General features: G+C 42.5%; 1 protein-coding gene across 1 annotated transcript in view; it reads left to right on the top strand.

Annotated features, from left to right (window-relative positions):
• acvr2ab (activin A receptor type 2Ab) overlaps positions 1-12,628 on the top strand; it is a 33,071-nt gene that overhangs the window by 14,600 nt on the left and 5,843 nt on the right. Inside the window, exons 2-4 of the mRNA XM_027159816.2 lie at positions 3,850-4,057; positions 5,756-5,865; positions 8,251-8,405. Coding sequence (XP_027015617.1) covers positions 3,850-4,057; positions 5,756-5,865; positions 8,251-8,405 — 473 coding nt within the window. The remainder of the gene's footprint in view (positions 1-3,849; positions 4,058-5,755; positions 5,866-8,250; positions 8,406-12,628) is intronic.

Below are 12,628 nucleotides of genomic sequence, written 5' to 3' on the forward strand. Positions count from 1 at the left end.
CCTCAACTACACCAAGTGTACACCGGGAGGAAAAAACACGAGTCCGTCAATTCTGTCTCTGCTTCTCTCCTCGCTTTAAGGGTACGACAAGTCTCAGGTAAACAGGTGTGGCTGAAAACGTTCATCAACGTTCATCAGCGTGGTGGAGTCCAGGTCTTCAGGCCGGGCGCGTCCTCAGAGTGAATGAAACACGCTGGCAGTTTGTCAAAGCATTTCCCTTTCACTTAATCCTGTTTCCTGTGTCACAAGCCAGATGAAGGAGACGACAAAGAGCCTGCTCACAACAGGCAAACCAAAACTATGTGGATGCTTCTTGGTTATCTTTTTTTTCCTTTTGCTTTAAATACATTGAAATTATATTCAAACAAAGATGGTAGATTTAATCGTATAACCTGCCAGACTATGACCTGATGATGTTATTTAGAAAAGAGCGTGATGCCGACTCTGGGAAAATAAGCCACCGTGGGCCGGCCTGACATGATTTACAAAGTGGTTTATTCCTCTTAATCCACAGCAATTTGTTTACAGGAACAATTTGAATATGGTTTATTGAAGGCGACCTGTCATACTTTTTAAACATCGCTCATAAGCCACAAGTTTTTGGATTTGTTTATCAGGTGAATGTCTGTAATATACCAAACTCACAAGTGTATTTCAGATCGTGGCGAATTAAGATTCCGGGAATACAATAAAACAATCCCAAGAAGCATCTATTTCTTCTTAATTCAGGAAGTGTAATATATGGGCAACAACTGCATAGGAATTCAGAAATATTCCTGACTAAATGATCAGACGATTGCCGAGTTTGTCTTGTTCTTGGAAGGAAAGTTTAGTCGCAGGTTTTAAGACTTTAAGACTCCTTTCAAAAACAGAATACATAAAATTTACAGCATTTAGCAGACACTCTTATCCAGAGTGACTTACATTTTTATTTCAGTTTATACACCTCAGCAATTGAGGGTTATGTGGCCCTGCAGTGGCAACTTGGTGGACCTGGGATTCGAACCAATGACCTTCTGATTAGTAGTCGAGCACTGCGGTGTGAATTAACAATGGAAACAGAAGAGCTTTTTGTTTTTTGTTTTTTTGTTTGTTTTTTGTTTTTTTTTTTTGCTCTAATGGAGATTTGCTGCGCTATTAACTACAAACTCTGATGTTTGTGCCAAATGTCCCAGAACATTCCTGCTGTAATTCCAGTAATGACCAGTTCATGAACTAGAGATAATCCATGCAGTCTCTGGCAGTAATGAATATGTTCTTTAATCAACACGGGCGACTCCGTTGCGGTTGTGCACACTGTTTACGTCAGAGCAGCAAGGCGTGTGTGACCGTGTGAAAGCAACTGGAAGACCACGTTTCTATGGATGGATGGATGGATAGATGGATGGATAGATGGATAGATAGATAGATAGATAGATAGATTTACTGCAGTACACAGATTAATTCATAATTACTCACCACTTTGGAACAGAGAAGCCTCCTTGGCATTTACCTTTCGGTTGATTGGTGCTGATGGCCATGCAGGGACATTTACGAGGAAGAACAGCAGCAGTCGCAGGACAGAGAAGTTCTGCCGTCAGACTGAGCGGAGTCCTCCTTAATCGACCCTCCAGCTTCACCGACAGTGCACTTTGCTGCAGGTCGTCTGTTGGCTAATACCCAGTTTAGCTGCCTATAAAAAACTTTATTGTGTGCTTTCTGGTGGTGGTAGTGGAGCACGATGTTCCTGAGCATCTCCAAATGGCCTTGTCTAATGAAAGAGTTCCTTATAATTATTAAACCCAAGCTAGGTTCTGAATGTACTGTTGATTTCGCTGGTTTTCGCTCGAGGAAATAAAGCATTGTTGTGCCTATTGTGTGGTGTTGTGTTTGCATTTGTAGACAAACCCGGTATCGGTAGATTGGATATCAGAGAAAACATCAGATACTATAAAAGACAGACGGGAGTTGAATTTCAGGGAACAAATCTGTTTTTAAACCAGGAAAACAAAATGACATTTTTTTTGTTTGTTTTTGTTTTGTTTTTTTTCTTCTTCTTTTGTCTGGCTTGATTTTTATAACATTTTATATTTGAAAAAAGTTTATTCTGTTCATTTAATGATAACATGTCAGAGGACAATCTTTTTTTTATTATTATTATTTATTTGCAATTTTTTTAAATGATTGTACTTGAACACTCAGACTAAATGCTAAATGTGTAGAAGTTTGTAGGTTATGGATGATGATGATGATGATGATAACCGTAATGATAATTACTGGATATCGTGGCAGTGTGATTTGGATGAAGCCTGGTGATGCTTGAGCAGGTCAAACGTTTATTTTTACAGTCAGCATTCAGCTTTAAACAGTTTTAGAAAACTAGTCAGAGAGAGAGTTACTGTTCAAACCCAGGGGGTGATTATATTATTTATAATATCATTTCCCCCAATAACAGGATGTCCCGGCGTTTTCTATTTCTCTTCGAATTTAATGTAACATCTGTGAGTCGAGTTAGTTACATAACTACATTTAATATATATCAGGTCAGAGAGATATCCGTCTCATCGCCCACTTATTCTGCGGTTTGATATTCAGCGCTCGTCTCCTCACATCGCGGCTTGCGTCTGCATGTTTTCCCTCTGAGCTCTGCGTGCTTCGTGCTTTGAGCACAGAGCCGATTCCAGGTGAACACGAGCTTCTCTCGCTAACTGCCTGTGGCTAACCGCTACCGCGCGCTACGGCCGTGTGTGACGGTGCGCAGGAGTGTGGAGTTCTGTTCATACCAGTGGATTATTTCTGGGTTTGTCGCTCGAATTAAATGCCGAGCAGCTTCCTGTTCATACTTGCGGTTGCGGTTTTGTTTGCGGCTGTGTTTACGGCAGCAGTCGTGCGCTCGGACTCCAGTTTGTGGCCGTAATTGTTCTTAGGAAATAAAATCTTCAAGACACCGAGTCGTAATCTTTTGAGCTCCGTCGTGACATGGAATTCGGTTCACTTGGTATCAGACGCGTTTACTGTGATTTAAATCTTTGCTGATTGCTTCAGTTTTCCCACACAATCTCTACACTTTATTCAGTTTGCAACATTATTTTGAGTAACAGGAAGCTAAAGAAAGCATGTTTCTAAATGTCGAAACACAACATGCAGCATTCAGAAACTGGGTATAAACAAAACAAAGAGCTGCCGTTCGTTCACTTTTCAGCCACCTGCACCCGAGGTTTGTTTGTTTTGCCGGGAAGATGCCGCTGTATGAAGGAGTGTGTGAGTAAGCGAGTGAGTAAGTGTGTGTGTTGTTCAGGTGTGTCCCTGGGCATGTTTATGCAGAGCTTGACTTATCGTATTCTCTCTGCAGATTGATGATGATATTGAAGCATTTCCGTTGCTGCCTCTCGATCTGTTTGTTCAGCCTGCGTTTCACCTCCCTGTTATTCATTCAGGCAAATGAACTGAACAGATCGCTGTGCTTAATGGCTTTGTGTGTGTGTGTGTGTGTGTGTGTGAGATACACAGCTGAGGTTCTTGTTTGTGAATAATGATATTGTGTTTAATCTGACGGTGTGTGTGAATAGGAGAGAAGACAAGAAATGCAAACAAGTAAAATGCAGAGAAGGAGAACGATTGTTGCGTCTCGGAAAAGCTGCCAGGAAACACATTGGTTGGAACTTTTCTCTGATTAACTCAGTGGCTAAAACACTCAGGGTCGTGCGGTTAGAGGAACATATTTGGTTGTGACCTGATTTGTAGCCTTGAAGTGACTGCAACAGTTGTGATCTGGTTCATGATTACTGTTATAGAGCTTGTTGAGCTTGTTGTTATTTATGAAGGTTTTTTTCTTTGTTTCTTATCCTTTCTTTGTCTCTTGTCCTTCAGGGGCGATCCTGGGCCGATCGGAAACGCGGGAGTGCGTGTTCTACAACTCCAACTGGGAGAAAGACCGAACGAACCGCAGTGGAATCGAGCCTTGTACCGGAGAGAAAGACAAGCGCAGACACTGCTTCTCCACATGGAAGAACAGCTCGGGAACCATCGAGCTCGTCAAACAGGGCTGCTGGCTCGACGACGTCAATTGTTACGACAGGTACATGCGCTAAACGTGATAAATCGTTCTGTAAGTCGGTATATCATGAACAATCGGTGTAGGCTGAATAGGAAGCCGAAAGACTGAAAATGAACGAACGAATGAAAAAATTAACCCTAGAAAGCATGTGTAAGGAATGTAAATGTAAAAGTGAGACACAATTACAACAATAAATATTTATATAGTGTTTTATATGATTAGGTACGTTAATATTTTCTGTTATTTAAATTAAAGGCTGATTTAAAGGTAGGGTCTTTGTTGTTTGAAAGCTAATGTTGACATTTGAAATCACCAAAACAAACACGCCCCTAACCCAAACGGGTCCCACCCCTGTATCGATTGCTCCGCCCACACATACATACGTAACAGGCAAATAATGGAAAGAAATGTGTCTTTATCATAGCTGAAGGGAAGAACAATACGATTACAGATAAACAAACAAGCAAAAATGACACACAAACATAATCATGTAAAGGACAAAGGCATATATTAGTTCTGTGAAACAAGGCAAAACCAACGTTACTCACCTATCGAGAAGGCCTTCCCGCTCCTTCAGTTCTCTCCAGCGCTGGAAAGCTGATTCTATATTAACACGTCCTACTTCTTGCCTTATCGCAAGCCTGTCTTCGCTTTCTTTCTTTGTTTTTATCCTCCATGTCAATGTTAAAACTGCTTTCTTCTAACGTCACACATGCGCACTGAACACACTCTCCGCCCATATTGACAAGCCCCACCCCTTTCTGCTCATTGGCTACACTTTAGTTTTGTTTTTGTTTTGTTTGGTGACCCCACGCAGTTTTTTGAAGCATTTCTCAGACAACGGAGACCCCACCTTTAAATTATTTAACATACTGTAATTAAGTCGAAGAACCTTATTTATTTATTTATTTATTTATTTATACACGCACACACATACATATACACACACCTCTGTGTGCATGTGCGTGTGTGTGTAGTAGTATTATATTTTGTACACAATAAAAATAAAGGATCATTAAACAGGTCTGATGATCAATGTTTTTTCTGAAAGCAAAATGTGTTTTCATAACACAGAACCGATTGCAAGACCAGAAAAAATGTCTCTATGGATAAATAAAAATAAACGAGGAACAGATTTTTGTGAGCTGAACACAAACCGTGTCTCGCTTCTGCTCTTCATCAAGATCAGATTATTAGCTCATTAATATCTGCGTGCACTCTATCAGTCTCTAATTGTCCTGTAAACCTTCAGGTTGTATCCCATCAGGATGTGTGTGCAGTGTTGCACAAGTTTTATACAGAAAGTGGAACAAGTGCTCAGTGTTTAGTTGTGGGATTTTCTTCTTGTGTTCAGCGTTGTATCTTCTCGCCTCAGACGGCGGAGCTCCTGTCACCGATCGCTTACTGCGAAGTGTTTGCGAAGCAATTTGTGGCCTGAGAGAGAAAGAGGGATTCATATGGAGGATCATGTGTTGAAAGAGCTGAACTGCTTGTGTGTGTGTGTGTGTGTGTGTGTGTGTGTGTGTGTGTGTGTGTGTGTGTGTGTGTGTGTGTGTGCACGCATGTATGCACGGTTGTTTAACTTTGCGTGTAGAAACAGCTCTCTCAATCTTTTTCTTGTCTCGACACTCGAGAGCCGGTAATGGGCAAAATGCCAGGAGATGTAAACACTACAAAACAAACTCTTTCTTTGTTGTCTGTCTGTCTGTCTGTCTGCAGTAGCGAGTGTGTGGAGAGGAAAGACAGCCCTGAAGTGTTTTTCTGCTGCTGTGAGGGTAACATGTGCAACGAGAAGATTTACTACAGCCCCGATACTGAAATTGTACAGAGTGAGTCAGTCTCTCTCTCTTTCTTCCTTCCTTTCTTTCCTTCTTTCTGTCACACACACACAACTTACGTTGGTTGTTTTTTTTGTTTGTTTTTTACCTCCCAAGGCATCATCGTGAAATTCCAGGGTACGTCATCCAGGGTTTACATTAACCAAGAGTTTCCTGTCATTTAGACGCTAACGGCCTCTGTGGACATTTTTAAAGCCATCTGCCACTTTTTAATCCACAAATATCACATTCAGACTAACGGAAACAGTAGCGTTCCTGTTGTCCTGTCGAAACATTTTTCTGTGATAAGGTTTGAATATCCCTAAAAGAAAGGAGTTTGTGAGCGAATCAGCACAGCACTCTAACTACACACAAAATCACGAGCCTTGTGGTAATGATCATAAGCAGAGCAGGTTTTAGCGGAGATTGTAAACCGTTTTAAGCGTCAGCGTGTAAATGTAGCAGCGGCCTTGCGTCTCTGCCGATTAGAGAGCGGAGACATTATGTAATCAATTGTTGTACTCAGAGGGCTCAACCCCAGCAGGGCAATTACATTAAAGTGAGTGTGTAAGCCTCTTCCTAACACAGCGTAAGCATAACAACCAGCGCAGCTCACGTCGTCTACACACAGAACAATGATGCTGTGGCAAACAATGTATACGCTCCACGTGACCAGGACGCGTTTCTGTTGCTCTCCTCTTTTCCTTTTGAACGACAAAAGGAGTTTTACGAACGTTAGCACCGCCACTCCAATTCAGGATGCTGCAATTTCCATTTGTGATCTAGAAATGCACAAAAACTCCTTATTCAACGTCCGTGACGTTTTTCGAAAACAACTTCAGAGAGATTGTTGTTGTGGCAGTAAAACGAAAACTTCGCCGTCTACGTAAAGAGTGACCAGAAGTCTATTAAAGGACTCGTAAAAAAACCCGCACCAAAAGAAAAACATTGACATTTCTCCAAGCTGGAAAATGGCATTGAGCGGAAACCATTAGCAGCAGTGAAAAGACGTGTTTCAGAAAGGCATGATGGTCATACAGCGAATAAAATGAGCAGGAGAAATGAAAAAGTCTTTAGATTTATTTGAAATAATGGAGGAACATTTATAAAAAACCTAACCTGAATGAAATGTTTTGTCCGATTCATCGCGCTGACGTAAGGTCTGCGCTCCATCGAACGCGCCCTCTCTACACTTACGGCACATTCGAGTGTCTGAGCAGACCGACGATCCTGAAATAACACGATCTGAGCGAGGATCTCAAGTCAAACGTCAGAGCCAGAAGCTCGTCGACTTCCGTTTCGAGCCGTCTTCAACATCCCGCTTCTTTCGTTTCACGATGTTAATTGATGATAAAAAAAAGCCTGATGTCTTCGGCGTAACGATGACTCTCTAACGTCAGTAACTCCACCTGGTTGTTGATCATTTTCCTAAAACATCTCGTATCACGTCGTCACATTCAAGACATGCAAACGTCAGAGGAAGTGCTGATTCAGGGTCTTGCCTCCATTTGTAACGTAATTCGGTTCATTAGGAACGGAACGGATGGAACAGCTCCTAGATCAGCACTTCTATTCTCATGGTTCAACCCCAGGAGGGCAATTACATTAAAGAGAGTGTTTAAGTCTTCTTATTTAACAGACAGTGATATGGCCCACAGCTGGTGCAGCGTTAGCTAACCGAACACGCCGTGGTTGCTCTGTGCCACATCTGGCATGTGGGAGATTATTACTTTATTTATTTATTTATTTTTGAGGTGTGAAGTGAGGATTTTGCTGAGCCTCCTGTTTATCCACACACTCTCTTCACAGCAGCAGTGAGGTTTCGAATGTCTTCACGAGGTTCTTCCAGCAACGAGGACTCTGTATTTTAGCTACAGAACGAATGCAAACCCAAGAGCGTAAAACACGACGAGAGCAGATTTCCGACGTAGACGTTCCCGAGACATCGTTACGAACATTTAAATCAGAGTTCTAAAAGGCGACGCTGCTAGACGGCGGGTCAGATTTCCACTTTTCTACGATGTTGCTCACCGGTCTTGTTGCCACGGTAGCAGAATCTGCATAGCTAGTTATGTATGCAAAACCTCCCATTTCGCCGCACTCTGCGTCGCTTTGCTTGCCGTTTGCATAAATGTAAACATTTCTGAGGGGTTTTATGTTTGTGCTATAAAGAGTACACACAGTAGGAATGTTTGCTTTCATCACGAGAGGTCCAACATGACCGAGCGAGTTAAATCACGACGATGTTTTCCCTGTTCGTGTTCAGTAAATTAGAACGAACTGCGGTTAGTAATGAGGTCGTGAGCACCGCACTGAGGAAACAGGGTCCTGATAGGGCATTAGAAGGAACCCAAAGTACTCGTGGTCTTTCTAATGACCTCTGTTTGTGTGCTGCAGCCACGTCTAACCCGCTGCCCCCGAAGCCGGAGCTGTTCAACACACTGCTCTACTCTCTGGTGCCAATCATGGGCATCGCTGCCATCCTGCTCTTCTCCTTCTGGATGTACCACCACCACAAGCTGGCGTATCCGCCCATGCTCGTCCCCACACAGGTACGCTTCTGCGTGCACGTAGACACGCCTTTCATTACATCACTGCTGTGTTTTTATTACAACATAATTATGGGGAGACAATTAACAGCGTTCGTCATGTGGTGATGACCTTTAGTGAGCTGAGACACCTGTAGCTAAATGACTCAGTGAGCGTTAAATCTTTCTGCTCCTGCTCAGCTATTTTCAACTGTGGAGACGGGATTTCTCTCTGTCTTAGTCTCTCTCTCTCTCTCTCTCTCTCTCTCACTCTCTCTCACTCTCTCTCTGTGTCTTGGTTTCTCTCTCTCTTCCTCTCTCTGTCTCCCTCTCTCTCTCTGTCTTAGTCTCTCTCTCTCTTTCTCTCTCTCTGTGTCTTGGTTTCTCACTCTCTCTCTGTCTGTCTCTCTCTCCCTCTCTCTCCCTCTCTCTCCCTCTCTCTCTCTCTCTCTCTCTCTGTCTGTCTCTCTCTGTCTTGGTCCCCCCCCTCTCTCTGTCTCTTTCTTTCTTGTCTTGTTCAATTTCTGTCATGGTTTCTGTCTGTATCTCTCTTTTTTTTGTTTATCGCGTGCGTGTGTGTGTGCGTGTGTGTGTGTGTGAGCGCCTCCCCTACTACTAACAGATAGTTAAATCTGGTTTAATTTTTTTGCGGTTAAAAGTGCAGTGAAATGAAAATATCAAACACCTACAAACATGTGATTGACAAAATAACTTCAAGAATATTTACCACATCATTAGAAAGAAGAACCCAGTGAAACTTTGCTGTCAGACAGCAGATCAGACCAGAGAAGGGAATAAAATCTCTGCCATGTGTGAGCTAATGCCTCTCACACAGTATCTAGTCTCTGGTCCTGTGAGCTACCTTCTGCTAATCTGTTACAGAAACTGTTCTGGGTCATGTTGAGAAATCTCAAACTTACAGACAGGTTTTTTTTTGTTTGTCTGTTTGTTTGTTTTTCTCTCTTCGTTCAATGATCATTCTAATTTACTACAGTATTGAAGCTGAAATCTTGTGTGCTGGAACACTTTACAGGGTCAGCTTCTGGATTACAAGCTGCCTCGATGTACTGTAGCTTTTCTGCCTGTTGAGTCTTCACACACACACACACACACGCATCTTTATTCATCATAACATTTCACCTGCTTCTTTTCCCCAGCATTCCGAAAGCGTATCGCTGCTGCGGTGCAGCTTTTTAATCATCATACCTCTGAACCGTAGGCAGACTCGAGGATTTTCCTCCCAGCTGTAATTTTGTGTTTATTCTGGTTTTGGTGCATGCGACGCTGCCAACCTTGTGCGCACACACTTTACGTTTGTGCGTGCATGCGATTTTGTCTCCCACACATTCCCAGATGCAGAAATCTAAATTCACACATCTCTTTTTCTCCCGAATCTATCCCTTCATTTCCCTCCTGTCTGCATTAGCACACCGATCGTCATGTAGGTTTGTCTTCGTCACACTTCACGTCAACATGACAGTCCTCTTTCATACACTTCTCATCTTTAACACTCTTCCCTCTCTTCACCGGAAGCAGTAATTCCCTTCTTTTGCCTTTTCTTCTCTTTTTTGCTAGCACGCCTTTCATATAATGATAGAGGTAAGATGAGTTTAATTAACTCATGGATTCATTGTCTTTTCTTCCTCCTGTTGCATCATTAAACTCCCCTCTCATTTCTCCCTGTTCAGGCTCTTTTCTGTCCTCTTCTTTAGAGTCTGATCTCAGTTTGCATGTGTGGTTGGATGGAACGTGGCGGTTTTTTTTCTTTGCACAACCCTAATTTAAGTGTGTGTGTGTGTCATTTCAGTTGAACCTGCATGGACGGATGAGTTCTGATACCGATGATGATGATGATGATGATGATGATGATGATGATGATAATTGTGCGATACTGTGCAAAAATGTCTTGTGTGAGAGAGCTCAGGTTTCTGTGTGTTGCTAAGAGCGTTTCTACCTCTAAATTGCGGGCAAACGACGGCGAATTGATCGGCAGATTTATCGAGCAGGTGAACGCTCCTGTGTGCTGCCCAGTCTCTGTATTCTGGTTTATCAGGAACCTCGCAAACCTCAGAAGTAGAACGAATGTGTAAGACAAAAGTAGAAGGTCGTGCTTCCTCTGAGCCCCATGAAGCCAGCCAACCGTATCTCACTCCTACTGTCTATCTGCCCTCTTCCTCACAGAGATCTATGAGATCATGTGGGAAGGAAGACGAGTGATTTTACACGGTGCTTTGTGTTAGTTCTCCCCATCCCACCCCCCACCCCCACTCTAAGCTGTTCACAGCCTGCTGTGTTTTAAGTTCAACTTTAAATCGGACGTGTTTTTTGTCACCACGTCTCTGAGGTACAGAGAAAAAAGTAAATAAAATCAAAGCCTAGACATGATCAGCTTGTCCGTACGACTGGGTTACTGGTTTATTCGCCGATGCACCGGTGCATCTGTTTGACTACAGTGTTACACAATTTTTTTTTTGCTTCTGTTATGAATCCTGTCTTAAACAATTTTACTGATTTCTCTTTTGCTTTTTCGTCTGAATTCTGAAAGTTAAAGGCCTTCTGTGCATCTAAATGAATTTTCTTTAATTAATGGAGACATGTGCTTTCCTTTGGGAGGAAGATCGAACCGTTTTCACCTCCACTGTCGGCTTTCGTTGCCTCTTTAATTATTGAGAGGCAAAGAGAAAAGTCAAAACGTAAGCATCTGTGTGTGTGTGTGTGTGTGTGTGTGTGTGTGTCTGTGTGTGTGTATGTGTGTGTGTTTACAGACCACACGACCCTGGTCAATGTCACAGCAAACCTCGCTTTTTGCGCTCTTTCTCTCACACTCTCTGTCTGTGTGTGTGTGTGTGTGTCTCACACACTATATCACACTGTCTTTCTCCCTCTTTGTCTCTCTCTGTCCCTTACTCTGTATCTCTCTGTCTCTCTCTCTCTCTGTCACACACACACACACACACACTGTCTGTCTCTCTCTGTCTCTCTTTCTGTGTCTCTCTGTCTTTGTGTGTGTGTCTCTCTCTCACACACACACACGCACAATCTCTCTGTCTCTCTCTTTCTCTCTCACACTCTGACTCTCTCTCACACTCTGTCTCTCTCGGTCTCTCTCTCTTTGTCTCTCTCACACTCTCTTTGTCTCTCTCTCTCTCTCTCTCTCTCTCTCTCTGCGCTCTATCAGAACACTGCTGTTAACCTGAACAGACAGGATGAAGTAAAGTACACAGATAGACGATAATTGTGCAGTGATCTCTAAGGTGGTTCAGCAGCAGAAGATCTCTGCATCAGATAACCTCAATAAACCCATTTAATAATGTTTTACACAATCAGACCAACAACGTCTCTTCAGATCTTCTATAGACAAAATGAACATCTATGTCGTGACATAAGGGCTCTTTTATTTCTTCCTATTCCCGGTGCAGTTTTGAACTACCACTAAATGCACTGTAGGGAGTTGTTTCTTTGTGTGTGTGTGTTGTGTGTGATGGAGAGTGTACAACTCATTAATGTTGTCATATTGTCATGACAAGGCTAAAACCTTGTGCAGTTGTTCCACTCGGTCTTCTTTGAGAATTCAGGTTGGTGCGGTTATATGTACTCGTCTACCACAGAGTTGTATTTTCAGCTACAATTCACATCTCTAGTTTATATAACGCACTTGTTCTAGTGCTTTTGTCGTTTCTATGGCAACGGTTCACGCAGGGACATGAATGGCAGACCTTCCGCATAAATGGACTAAAAATTATTTTAAAAAGAAAAACGCACCACTGATGTGGCGGCTTTCTGATGTCAGCAAACAGGACGTTTTCCGTCACCGCAAAGACAGAAGGTGAAAATCTGCCGTTTCTCTGATGACTGTGAAAATCTGATTGTGTCTCTCACTATTAACTGCGAAATATGTCGAATTCCTTAATTATTCGGCAGAGTGAATGAATATGAATATGAATAATAACCTTTAAAAAAAAATCGACAGTGTTTTTTATAACCTTTAGAAATTGAGCATCGTGTTTTGTCCATATCAGGTTACACCGGTTGATTATATCAGTCATACGACCGATAAGTCGGAGCCTCGGCAACACACCAGGTTTTCAACGTGAAAAAGAAAAGGGAGAGTGAATGGATGCAAAATGCTCTGATCTGTATGCATATTATGATGAGGAGGAATTTGTGGGTTGATGGGAGAAGCAGGTTGTTGATTAACACCCTGTGTTCTTTTTGTCAGACACACAGGTTTAGTAAATACTGATAAC

The sequence above is a fragment of the Tachysurus fulvidraco genome, chromosome 5, assembly GCF_022655615.1.
Source record: "Tachysurus fulvidraco isolate hzauxx_2018 chromosome 5, HZAU_PFXX_2.0, whole genome shotgun sequence".
Classification (NCBI taxonomy): Eukaryota; Metazoa; Chordata; class Actinopteri; order Siluriformes; family Bagridae; genus Tachysurus; species Tachysurus fulvidraco.